This window comes from Lynx rufus, unplaced genomic scaffold (genome assembly GCF_022079265.1).
Source record: "Lynx rufus isolate CCGP_SWC_20201006 ecotype Redwood Valley unplaced genomic scaffold, mLynRuf1.p SCAF_4, whole genome shotgun sequence".
Taxonomy (NCBI): domain Eukaryota; kingdom Metazoa; phylum Chordata; class Mammalia; order Carnivora; family Felidae; genus Lynx; species Lynx rufus.
In genome coordinates, this window is record NW_025814856.1 from 5,685,001 (window position 1) to 5,698,241 (window position 13,241).

Sequence of the window (13,241 nt, forward strand, 5' to 3'; positions counted from 1 at the left end):
TAACCTTCCTGTCTGCCCTGACCTCCCATGCCTCTTCACCTGTACTTTGCCCTTCATCAACTCTGAACTGTTTATAGTTCCCTAAAGGCAGCTCTGATGATTCATGCATTTGCACATACTGTACCTCTCCTGATGGGATAAAGCCAGTATCCCACTTGCTCCCCCATCTTCCCCCCCCCCCCCCCCCGTGAGCTTTACTGTGCACCTACTGTGTATATTGCTCTGGGATGCAGTAATAAGACAGGCAAGGTCCTTCCTTTCACAGGGCTCACCTGTCTCTTGTGCATGTTGGGAAAGAAGAAACCGTGTCTGCATTCATTTCTGCATACCAGTGCCTAGAAGGGGCCAGGTCTGGGTGGGCTAGGGTGGGGAACAGGTGAATAAAACCCACAGTGGAACTCCGTGATGCCACACCCAGTCCCATTCTCCTTGGGAGACCCGGGTTCGAGTTTTGATCCTGCTGCCTGCTAGCTGAGTTGGCATTAGCAAAGCGGCTTTTCTGTGCCTCAAAAGGAGATGTGGGTTGAACGTTGTTTTCTGCAAACGGAATACATACACAATTTAAAGTGTATTCTTGGTCCGGTGTGGTTAGAGAAAACGCCCATTCATTGCCTCGGTTTACCGGAATTGGAAATACACATTGAACACACAGGTCTGACGTCTTCAAACTACAGGGAACACTGGCTAGAGGGTACCCCCAAGATAGCCTGTAGATTTCCTTAAAAGTGTAACTTATGAGTATGGTCCTTGGTCTTCTGGGTGAGTGGTGGGTGGAAATATCGGGGGTAGGGTCGGAGAGAGCACAGTCCCTGTTGTGTGGGCTCTGCCCTTGCCACTACCCCTGGCCTCCGACTTGGGGCATTTTGCTGTGTGACCCTGGAGAACCGCTGCCCTCCTCTGGGCCCCTCCCGAGGGAGGCCCGCGGCCAGGGCGCCCCTCGGCCATCCCAGGCGGTGCCACGCGGTGACCCGATCTCCTCCCGGGCACACGCCCAGCTCGCGCGCAGCCCAAGACGCGCAGTCGTGCTTGGGGCCGCCCGCACACTCGGTTTCATCCTTTCTTTAACTTCTTCCGAAGTTCCATTCTTTGCAGGCCCGCCCTGCAGGGTCTGCATCCTCGAGAGGACCCCCCCCCCCACCGCTGCCTCCCAAGACACACACCCTCCCCGGGGCCCCCGGCGCGGACCGCCTAGCGGCGGTCACAGCCGCGAGCACCAGTCCGCAGACCGAGCCCCGCGCGCCCGGGGGCGGGGCCAGAACTCCGGCAGCACGCCCGTTTATTGGCTGAGTGCGAGGGCGGCGCTGCGGCCGCCGCCACTGCCCGGCCCGGAGTCCACGGAACGGGACGCGCCTCGGGCTTTGTACTGCGCGGCTGCCGCTGGCTCGAGGGGGCGGGGCCCGCCCTTGGACCGCCTGTCCGTTAGGAACTACACACACGCAGATACCTGCAACCGACCAATCCTGAGGCTGCCTTCACGGGGAGCCACCGCCCCCCTTCCCCAGGCCCACCCCCTTCCTGGCCTGCGTGCGACGCCGTATGTCTCCGAAGAGCCTCGCAAGTCAATAACACACGCATCTGGAAAGCGAATCGGTTCGCGCGCGCGTGGGGGCGGCATTGTTAGGGAAAGAAAAGGGAGCGTCCCTGGTTCAAGGACACGCGTCCTTGCGGCGTCGCTTCTCGTGGGTCGCGGACTCGAAAGGGTGTCTGCTGACCCTCCCTGGCCCCACCCTCCACCCCCCACCCCCGCCGCCAGCTGTCAGAAGGTCGCCCCAGGCCCTCACCCCACCGTTAGATCATCCTCTGGATTTCGGCGGGAGGGATTTCCCGGCGTGGGGGTGTGCCCGCGCCCGGGGGGCTCGGGGATCCGGGCCGGGTGTGGGGGAGAAGGGCTGCGAAACCGAGTAAATGACTCTGCAGAGTTTATAAAATTCACACTTGCAAAGAGCCGCGGGGCCCTGCGGGGGAATGTGTCTGCAGGCCCATGACGCAACTGTTCCGTTTGGAAATTTCTGGAAAGCAGCAATTTCGGGGATAATAAATCTTGAAAAAAATTTTTTTAAACTACAGGCTTTGGAGAGAAATGTAACAAAATGTTATTAACATATGTCGTGCTATGGAAACATACCTTTGGCTTTCTTTTGCTTTTTACCATATAGCTTCTTAATGAAGAAAACCCAAACCGATTTGAACTTTAAAAGGCAAAGAGAAAAAGAAGGTGGCTGTATTTTTCTAAGCCTGTCGCTGCGCTAGTCTTTCTCACTGTTCCAGGGTTTAAATGTCACTTTTTTTTTTTAACCTTTTTGTTTTGATGTAGCTTTTAAGTTTACAGATGGGATGCAAGGATTGTATTCAGATTCATTAGTTACGTTCTCACAGTATTTTATCTCTAAAGCATTTATGTACAAACCTTATGCACATTTTTTTCTTTTTCCTAAACCATTTGGGACGATTGTAGGCATACTGCCCCTTTACCCTTAATTCTTAAACCTACACAGCAGCAGTACAATGATAAGAATCAGAAAATCAACACTGAGGCAGTATTTTAATCCACAGCCTCGTGTGTAAACCTCGTCTCTTGTGCCAGCGTTGTCCTCCTCATCAATACTATTTTTTTCCTGGCCCGGTTTCAGATCTATGACCACAGTTCTTATTTAGTCGCTTTGACTGTTGATTTTGTAATAACACAAAAAACGATCTTAACCTTCTTAAAAGCTCTCAGTGATACCTGGCAGCTCTACATAGTTCTGCTGGAACTATTGAGGATAGAATTATATAATTGATCAATAACATTTATTAATTGTCTACCAGAGACTTTTTAAAACTGTGTGTTCAAATAGATGTCAGGGTAGTACACATACATACAGTGAAAAAAAAAATCAAATTTGTTGGTAGGTAAGGATGTTACTATCTACCCTCCAAGCTCATTTCCCTCCCTCCCAGAGGGACATATGTTGCATTTGTCCTTTTCTCTCCCCCTCCCTGTTTATTTTTAATTTAATTTAATTTCTTATTACAGAGACAGAGAGAGTGGGAGAGGGGCAGAGGGAGAGAGAGAGAATCTTTTTTTTTTTTTTTTTTCAACGCTTTTTATTTATTTTTGGGACAGAGAGAGACAGAGCATGAACGGGGGAGGGGCAGAGAGAGAGGGAGACACAGAATCGGAAACAGGCTCCAGGCTCCGAGCCATCAGCCCAGAGCCTGACGCGGGGCTCAAACTCACGGACCGCGAGATCGTGACCTAGCTGAAGTCGGACGCTTAACCGACTGCGCCACCCAGGCGCCCCTAGAATCTTAAGCAGGTTCCACGCTCAGCACACAGCCTGACACAGGGCTCGATCCCGTGACCCTGGGATCATGACCTGAGCCGAAATCAAGAGTCAGATGCTCAACCAACTGAGCCACCCAGGCGCCCCACTCCTTCCCACCCCCCATTTAAAGGTATAATTTATATACAGCAGAATCCACTCTTTTTTGGTATAAAGTTGTGCGGATTCTGACCACCATCACGGTCAAGATACGGAATGGTTCCTCATCCCCCCAAATTCCCCTGGGCCCCTTTCCATTGCTTCCTCGGTTTCAGCCCCTGGTGACCACTGATGTGTCCACAGTCCCTGGATATCCTGTGAAAGGAATCCATTCGTGTATAGCACCTGAGACTGGCTTCTTACCCTCAATACAGTGCATTTGGAATCCCTCCACGGTGTAGACATCAACACTTCATTCTTTGTTGATTGCTCAGTAGTGTTCATTGTGCAGAGGTATAATGTTTATCCGTTCCCCAGTCAAGGGTTATTTGGGTTGTTTCCAGTTTTGGGTGATTACCAACGCAGCCACTATAAACACCTGAATACAGGTCTTTGTGTGAACATGGGTTGTTTGTTTGTTTCTATTTCACTTGGGTAAACCCCTAGGTTGTGTGGTAAGGATAAGAGTATGTATTTATAAGAAACTACCAGACTGGGGCACCTGGGTGGCTCAGTGGGTTACGCGTCCACATTTGGCTCAGGTCGTGATCTCGTGGTTTGTGAGTTCGAGCCCTGCATTGGGCTCTCTGCTGTCAGTACAGAGCCTGCTTCCGGGCCTCTGCCCCACCCTCTCTCTTACCCTCCCCTGCTGGTTCTCTCTCCTTCTTTCTCAAAATAAGTAAACTTTAAATACATCACTCTTTAAAACCTTAAAATTCTTTAAAAAAGAAAAGAAGAGGAGAAACTTCTAGACGGTTTAATAAACTAGCTGTCCTGTTTTGCGTCCCCGCTGTGTTTGTGCCTTTCCTTTCTCCACAAATGTGTTACGTTCTTCAGACACTGCTCTGCACCTTGCTTATGTCGCTTATTGCCATCCTGGAAGTGACTCCAACGTCGGAATGCATCGAGCTGCCTTCGCTTTTTATGGTTCCATACTATTCCACTCCTCAATCCACAGACGTGTATTCACGTGGGCTCTTGCTATGGACCTTCAGGTTGTTTCCAGTCCTTTACTGTTATAAACCCAACTGGTAATGTCCTGTAGGGTGTAGACTTCTTGTCCAGGTGTTTGTGTGCACACGTTCTCTCTGGTCTGTGGGGTGATTCCTAGGAGAGGAAATACTGGGTCAAATTATACTTGCCTCCTTTGCTTTGAATCTCCTCCTCCTCCTCCTCCTCTGCTTCTATTTAATTTTTTTAAACGTTTATTTATTCATTCATTTACTTATTTATTTATTCTTTGAGAGAGAGAGCGAGTAAGCATGAACAGGGGAGGGGCAGAGAGAGGGGGAGACCCAGAATCCGAAGAAGGCTCCAAGCTCTGAGCTGTCAGCACAGAGCCCAGTGCAGGGCTTGAACTCACGAACCATAAGACGATGACCTGAGCCAAAGTCGGACGCTCAACCTGACTGAGCCCCCCAGGTGCCCTTGAATCACTTCTTCTTAAGTAAGTTGACATTCTGGTTGTTCTCTCTCTCTACGGGAGGCATCATTTGGTGGGGAGCATTGCACGCTTGAGAGGGTCCAGCCAGAGGGTTCCGACACTGGCTGGCTTCTCACTCTGTGGATTTGTTTTGAGGTCCGTTATCAATCTTCCTGACAGGGTATAGTGGAAAAACCACCTGAGATAAAGTTTCAGGAAGGTTGTGGCTGCTTTTGCTAGGGTAACTGGAGGCCAGGGGTTTGGGGAACCTTTAGGGAGAAGTGGGAGGGCACAGGGCCAATAACCCAAGGCACCTTGTGGGGCGAAAGGGAGATGGTTGGACAAGGAACTTGTGTGTTTGCAAGACAGGACTGACTGGTGCTGGTCTCTAGGAGGTCCGGGTGGATGTTCCCTACACAGCATGCACCTGTCCTGGGAAAGTGGGCAGACCCCGGACCGCTTGGCGGTTTCTCGAAGAGGCTGCCATTGTCTTTGGCTGTCTTTGGCAGAAAGAGCCCAGGGTGGTGGCCCTCTGAGCCTGGGCAGCTGGGACGGCTGGGGCTCAGCTGGTGTCTACACCAGGTCGAAGTGCCTGGGGAGAGAAAGTCAGCCCCCTCCTCCATCTGGTCGTTTTCCATCTTGCACAACCTGTGGTTTTCATAACTCAGCCTGGGGAGGGGGGCAGGGGCCAGCCCAGTGGCATTTCTATTAAATAAGATGAAAGTACTCGGAAACAGAATGGGAGACACCCAGAGGTGGCTTATCACTATCAAAGCACAGCCTTCAAAAGTTTAACAACACAACTTTTATGTAAAAAGGAAAAAGAAAAAAGGGAAAGAACACCCAGAAACACATTTCTTGTAACCCTTTAGTGAGGGGGGCCCACAGGATGTCAATGCCAAAGCATTTGTGATCACTGAAATAGGATTGCCCGCTTAGGTTCGGGGCCACTTAAGGTCCCCTGGGGCCACACCATTGTCATCTGTGAGAGGTCATGTCTTCTGTTGGATAAACGTCATTTACAGCGTATCCATCTATGATGTTTTATTTATTGACCTTTTACAATTTTAAAGTTTTTTTTATTTTTACAATTTTTAAATTTTTTTATTTTTGAGAGAAAGAGAGAGACAGAGCGTGAGCGGGGTGGGGGTGGTCAGAGAGAGAGGGAGACACAGAATCTGAAGCAGGCTCCGGGCTCTGAGCCATCAGCACAGAGCCCGACGCAGGGCTCGAACGCACGAACCGTGAGATCATGACCTGAGCCGAAGTCGGATGCTCAACCGACTGAGCCCCCCAGGCGCCCCTGCTGGGTATCCATCTATGAGATGACGTCTGACTCCCCGGAGCCTAGGCCCTGACAGAAATAGTGACGCAGTCACAGGTATGTGTCCCTGAGCAGAGGCCAGTAAGCCATCCAGCCCCTTGCCTCCTTCTGTAAATAAAGTTTTATTGGGCATAGCCCGGCCCGTGCTTGCGTGACTTCTCTGGGGCCGCTTTGCAGAAAAAGCTGGCCAGCTGTGCCGGAGAATGAGCTGCTTCTCAGGTGGGCTCCAGGGTGAAATTGAAAACCCCAGCCGTCCGCCTCCGGCCTTGTGCGCAAGTGTTGAGTATTTTTTCTTGGCATTGTCTAGGCCGGAAGGCTTATGTGTTTGGGAAGTTTTTGTTGGGCCTTTGCTAATGCTTCTTTTGAACTCAAGGGCTGACCCTTAGACACAGCCCCAGCCCAGGAAATAGAGCCTTTCCTGCCTGTTCTCACATATGCCTTCCCGGAGGGTGGGGTCTTTGTGGGTTCGAGATAATTATTGTCTGCCTTCTATATTGCTTCCTGCCCTTGAGTTTCGGCCCTTGGGTTCCTACAAACAGGTCGTTAGTGATGATAGCGATCATAATAATAGCACCCGTAGTAGCTAATTTGTATCAAACCGATGTGTGGATCGAAGGATTCTGTGCCTTTTCCACATCATCTTGTTGTGAGAAATTAGGCGATTGTTGTCCCCATTTTACAGACAAGAAAACTGAGGCTGTTGCTTTAAAGACATCTTTGTGGTGTGCCTGTGGGGTGGTGGGTGCTGTGTTGCCAAAGTTGAGCGTAGGTCACTTCTTCCCTGGGCCGCACGGACCCTGTGGGTGGCCGTGGTGATTCTTTATTTCTATTTTTTAATTTAAATCCACGTTAGTTAACATATAGTGTAATAATGATTTCAGGAATAGAACCTCGTGATTCATCACTTACATATAACACCCAGTGCTCATCTGAACAAACGCCCTCCTTAATGCCCATCCCCCAGTTAGCTCATCCCCCCACCCAACACCCCCTCCAGCAACCCGCAGTTTGTTCTCTGTATGTAAGAATCTCTTATGGTTTGTCTCCCTCTCTCTTTTTATCCTATTTTTGCTTCCCTTCTCTGACGTTTGTCTGTTTTGTTTCTTTTTTTTTTTTTTAACGTTTATTCATTTTTGAGACAGAGAGAGACAGAGCATGAATGGGGGAAGGTCAGAGAGAGAGGGAGACACAGAATCCGAAGCAGGCTCCGGGCTCTGAGCTGTCAGCACAGAGCCCGACGCGGGGCTCGAACTCACGGACCGCGAGATCATGACCTGAGCCGAAGTCGGACGCCCAACCGACTGAGCCACCCAGGTGCCCCTCATCTGTTTTGTTTCTTAAGTTCCACATGTGAGTGAAATTATGTTTGTCTTTCTCTGATTTATCTCGCTTAGCACATACCCTCTAGTTCCATCCACGTTGTTGCAAATGGCAAGATTTCGTTCTTTTTGATTGCCGAGTAATGCTCCGTTGTGTATATATACCACATCTTCTTTATCCATTCATCCATCGATGGCCATTTGGGCTCTTTCCATACTTTGGCTGTTGCTGATGGTGCTGCTATAAACATGGGGTGCATGTGTCCCTTCAAAACAGCACACCTGTGTCCCTTGGATAAATGCCTAGTAGTGCAATTGCTGGGTCGTAGGGTAGTTCTCTTTTTAACTTTTTGAGGAACCTCCATACTGTTTTCCAGAGTGGCTGCACCAGTTTGCATTCCCACATGGTGATTCTTTAGACCCAGGAATATCAGATTCAGAGCCTAAAGATCAAGGTTTAGCTTTGGCCCTGCTCCTTCTCAAAAGGGCCTGTCTTCTTGCCTCTGTGAAATGGAGATAATGAGAGGGGGACCTGGGTGGCTCAGTCAGTTAAGCGTCTGACTCTTGGTTTCAGCTCAGGGCATGATCTCACAGTTTGTGAGTTCGAGTCCCGCATCGGGCTCTGTGCCAATAGCACGGAGCCTGCCTGGGATTCTCTCTCTCCCTCTCTCTGCCCCTCCCCTGCTTGCTCTCTCTCTCACTTTCAAAATAAACAAAAAAACAGTAAAAAAAAAAAAAAAAAAAAAAAGAAATGGAGATAATAGCACTTACTCTGTGTCCCTGCTTTATTAGAATTAAGTGAGGGGCGCCTGGGTGGCTCAGTCGGTTGAGCGTCCGACTTCAGCTCAGGTCACGATCTCACGGTCCGTGAGTTCGAGCCCCGCGTCAGGCTCTGGGCTGATGGCTCAGAGCCTGGAGCCTGTTTCCGATTCTGTATCTCCCTCTCTCTCTGCCCCTCCCCCGTTCATGCTCTGTCTCTCTCTGTCTCAAAAATAAATTAAAAAAAAAAAAAAGAATTAAGTGAGATTCTAATGGGTGATATGTAATCCCTAAAAAAAACCTACACAGACATTCCCCCATCGCCCCACTTTGCTCCTATTAGAGCTTCTTAGTTCTTTTTGGGTCCATGACGCAAAAAATCCGAATATGCACCCATGCATCGATGCTCCGATTTTTGCGTGTAAATTTTCACCATTTGTGGGGCACCTGCGGGAGGGGATGGGTCTTAGATGCCCTCTTGAGCCAGCGGCTAAAAGTTGGGTGCTTGGAACTGCTCCAAAGCTGTCGCTTTTGCCTCCTCTCTGGCTTGTCGGAGATGTGTCTGCTGAACTGCAGGTGCGAGCCTCGTTCGGAGTGAGTGTCGTGGCAGCCGGTGTAGCGGGTGGAGACGTGGCCTGTCTCTAGCCTTCCCTCTACACTCACAGTCAGCAAGCGGCCAGGATCGTTTCTGAGAGCGAGAAATACTACAAGAAAAATGTCATCACATAAGGTGCTGGCACACGGTTGGGCAGGGGGGAGTGACTTCCAGCGGGAAGGTCGGAGAAGGTCTTTCAAGAGTCCTGGGGCGGGGAGGACGGGAAGGAGTCAGTCACGGGAGGATCACAGCCAGGGTGCTTCAGCCAGCCGTGACAGCAGATGCAAAGGTCCTCGGGCAGGACTGAGCAGGGGTGGCGGGGTGGGTGAAGCAGGGGGTGGGGGCGTTGGGTGGGGGAAGAGAGGAGATTCAAGTGGCTGCTGTCCGGGCCCCGGGGGAAGGACTCTGAGAGGCCAGTGCAGGCTAGACCTCTCAGCCTTGGTGAGGAGTTCACTTTCATTCTCAAAGCCTGTGCTGTCTGGTGCACGACCCATTGGCTACTGTGGCTGGTAAAATTAAGAGCGAGAATGAACAATGAAAAGTTTAGTCCCCCAGTGGCACTTGGAACCCCTGTGCCTTCTTGGTGGGACAGTAAAATGGTGCGGCTGCTGTGGAAACCAGTACGGCGATTCCTCAAGAAATTACAGACAGAATTACCGTGTGATTCAGCGACTCTGCTTCTGGGTATATACATAAGAGAATTGAAGGCTGAGGCTTGAAGAGACGTTTGGGTAGCTGTGATCTTTTTTTTTTTTTTTCAACGTTTTTTATTTATTTTTGGGACAGAGAGAGACAGAGCGTGAATGGGGGAGGGGCAGAGAGAGAGGGAGACACAGAATTGGAAGCAGGCTCCAGGCTCCGAGCCATCAGCCCAGAGCCCGACGCGGGGCTCGAACTCACGGAGCGCGAGATCGTGACCTGGCTGAAGTCGGACGCTCAACCGACTGCGCCACCCAGGTGCCCCTGGGTAGCTGTGATCTTAACAGCAGTATTTACAATGCCCCACAGGTAGAAACATCCCCAGTCAGTGCCGACTGATGGATGAGGGAATCAAGAAAATGGTATATACACACAACAGAATGCTTTTCACCCTTAAGAAGGAAGGAAATTCTGACAGTTGCTACAACATGGATGAGTCTTGAAGACAGTATGCGCAGTGGAAGAAGCCAGTCACAAAAAAGCCAGTCCTATGATTCCACTTGCAGGATTCCTGCCCACAGAGATGGAGAGTAGATGGTGGGAGCTGGGGGTGGGGAAGGAGGTGGGGAGGCAGTGTTTCATGGGGACAGAGTCTCAGTTTGGGGAAGGTGAGAAAGTTCTGGAGACAGGTGGTAGGAGTGGTTGCATGACAGTGTGAATATACCTGGTGCCTCTGAGCCGTGCCCTTAAAAATGGTTTTAAGATGGTCAGGGCGCCTGGGTGGCTCAGTCCGTTAAGCATCTGACTTCGGCTCAGGTCACGATCTCGTGATTCGTGAGTCTGAGCCCCGTGTCAGGCTCTGTGCTGACAGCTCAGAGCCTGGAGCCTGCTTCGGATTCCGCAACTCCCTCTCTGCCTCTCCCCAGCTTGCGTGCACTCTCTCTGTCTCTCTCAAAAATAAGCAAACGTGACAAAAATGGTTAAGATGGTCAGTTTTATGCTATGTGTACTTTGCCACGATTAAAAATAAAATCGGTTCCTCATTGCACTAACCGCACACGACAGCCACAGGGAAGAGGTAGCTACTGTGTTGGGCAGTGCAGCCTGAGAACATTACTGTCCTCGTAGGAAGTTCCAGCCGACGGTGCTGCCCCTGTGTGAACGCGGCTTCCGGGGCCACTTCTGTTTCCCAGGGCGAGTCGTTGGGGTCCCGCGGGGCCGTGAAGTGGCTGCAACAACAAGTCTGAGGGCTGCGGGGAGGGGATCAGGAACACTCCCCAGCGTCCAAACCTTGTCTCAGGCCACACGGAGTGCGTGAGCCAAACAAGCTGTGCGGGGGGGGGGGGGGTGTCTGTCCAGCCTCAGGGAAGCCGCCTGTCCGAGGACAGATCTGCCGGCAGCCTGGGAAAGGAGGGACTGAAATCAAGGGGTAATTGGCGAGATGTGGGGAGAGAACGGATAGGTGATGAGCCGCTGTGGGAAGCCAGGGCAGAGTCCAGCCTTTGGTGGACAAGCTCACTTGCGTGGGACAAGAAACTGCCCCAGCCACAAAATCTATGCAAGCCTCTGACCTCCCCATCTGCAGGGCCTTCCCCTTTCTTCCTGTTCATTATCTCCTTCATTTGCAACCGAAACGTCCCCCTCCCCTTACCTCCAGCTAGGAGCTCGGTACCTTCTACCTTCGCAGGTACCCATTTGTGTGTTTAGGTAACTCATCTGCCTCCGCCGTTAGACCTCGCACTCCGGCAGGTGGGTCTGCGGCCACCTTGTCCCTTGGCTGCGGTATCTAGATCGGGGCGGTCAGATGGCCGTTGAAGCGATAAATGACCGCTGGCCCGTTAGCTTCACCTTCTCGTACCTTGGTTTCCCCGTTTGTAACGTGGAGAAAATGGGCACAACGATATATCTGGTTATATGGCGGTATTAAAGCCTCATGCCGGAGCCGGCTGGCCAGAACCCGATGATCACGTTTTCAGGAGATGTGTGCCCCGGTTATTGAGGAAGCGGTGATCAAAACGTGCATGATGCAGACTTAACAAATTACGTTAAAAACAAAGGTAATGGATCCTCACCACTTCCTATGATCTCACTACATTTTTCTGTTCCTTGTGCCCTTGAGGTTATTTGCTGCTGTTACCGCTCTATGGCGGATACGCTGTTTAATGCTCTGCTACAGTGTGTATCTGTTTTTTAAGTTTCTTTATCCCGAGAGAGAGTGCCTGTGAAGGGGGAGGGGACAGAGAGAGAGAATCCCAAGCAGGCTCCGCACTGACGGTGCGGAGCCCGACGCGGGGCTGGAACTCACAAACCCGTGAGATCGTAACCCGAGCTGAGATCAGGAGTCGGACGCTTAACCGACTGAGCCACCCAGGCACCCTGATAGTTAGTACTGTCTCTTACTGGTTCCATGTGCAACAGTATCTCTCGTACCTTAAAATGGAGCAAGGCGGGGGTGTTTACACCGTGGAAATTTGCAGAGGCAGCAGGTGGGAACCTCTCTGCCTTCCTCCCCGGAGCGGTCTTAAATGTTTACGAGCACACCACAGGTTTGGGGGACTGGTGTCGAGCAAGCACGGTGGACCTGAGACTCTCGCTGTTATTATTTTGTTTGGCTTCCCCCTCCCTCCTCCAGACTCTCTGTCTGTGCACACGGCACCCGGGCGAAGCTGTTGACCAGCTGTTTTTCCTCTCCCTCCAGTTTGTCCGACCATCTGCAAGTCGCACGGCTGCACGGCCGACGGCCTCTGCTGCCACAGCGAGTGTTTGGGCAACTGCTCCGAGCCCGACGACCCCACCAAGTGCGTGGCCTGTCGTAACTTCTACCTGGACGGCAGGTGCGTGGAGACCTGCCCGCCCCCCTACTACCACTTCCAAGACTGGCGCTGCGTGAACTTCAGCTTCTGCCGGGACCTGCACAATAAATGCAAGAACTCCCGGAGACAGGGTTGCCACCAGTATGTCATTCACAACAACAGGTGCATCCCTGAGTGCCCCTCAGGGTACACGATGAATTCCAGCAAGTGAGTCCTGGGCGCGGGTTCCGGGGAGGGGGCGGCGAAGAGGGGAGGCCACGTGCGGTTAGCACTGTGTGAGAAACACGAGTTCACGGGCTATGAGTGAGGGGGCGGCTGGCGACTGGCTCACATACATACATATGTACACACACACACACACACACACACACGCTTGGATCTATGCCAGTTCTGCCTCCTGTTTTTGGTCCTGGCCTTTGGAACAGGAATTGACAAACCTTCTATAAAGGACTGGAGAGCAAACGTTTTTCAGTGTCTTACCCACCATTAAAATTTTTTTCTAATTTTAATTTCATTTTAATTTTAAATTAAAAAAAATTTTTTTAAGTTGGGGTGTCTGGGTGGATCAGTCAGTTAAGGGTCCGACTTCGGCTCGGGTCATGATCTCACGGTTTGTGGGTTCGAGCCCCGCGTCGGGCTCTGTGCTGACAGCTCAGAGCCTGGAGCCTGCTTTGGATTCTGTGTCTCCCTCTCTCTCTGCCCCTCCCCTGCTCAGGCTCTGTCTCTCTCTCTCAAAAATAAATGAACATTAAATTTTTTTTCAAGTTTATTCATTTTGAGAGAGAGAGACACACACACAGAGTATGAGTGGGGGGCGGGGGCAGAGAGCGAGGGAGAGAGAGAGTCCCAAGCAGGATCCGAACTGTCAGTGCAGAGCCTGATGTGGGACTGGATCTCACGAACCG

At 51.3% G+C, this 13,241-nt stretch overlaps 1 protein-coding gene across 1 annotated transcript in view; it reads left to right on the top strand.

Annotated features, from left to right (window-relative positions):
• INSR (insulin receptor) overlaps positions 1-13,241 on the top strand; it is a 137,974-nt gene that overhangs the window by 73,385 nt on the left and 51,348 nt on the right. Inside the window, exon 3 of the mRNA XM_047095129.1 lies at positions 12,222-12,543. Coding sequence (XP_046951085.1) covers positions 12,222-12,543 — 322 coding nt within the window. The remainder of the gene's footprint in view (positions 1-12,221; positions 12,544-13,241) is intronic.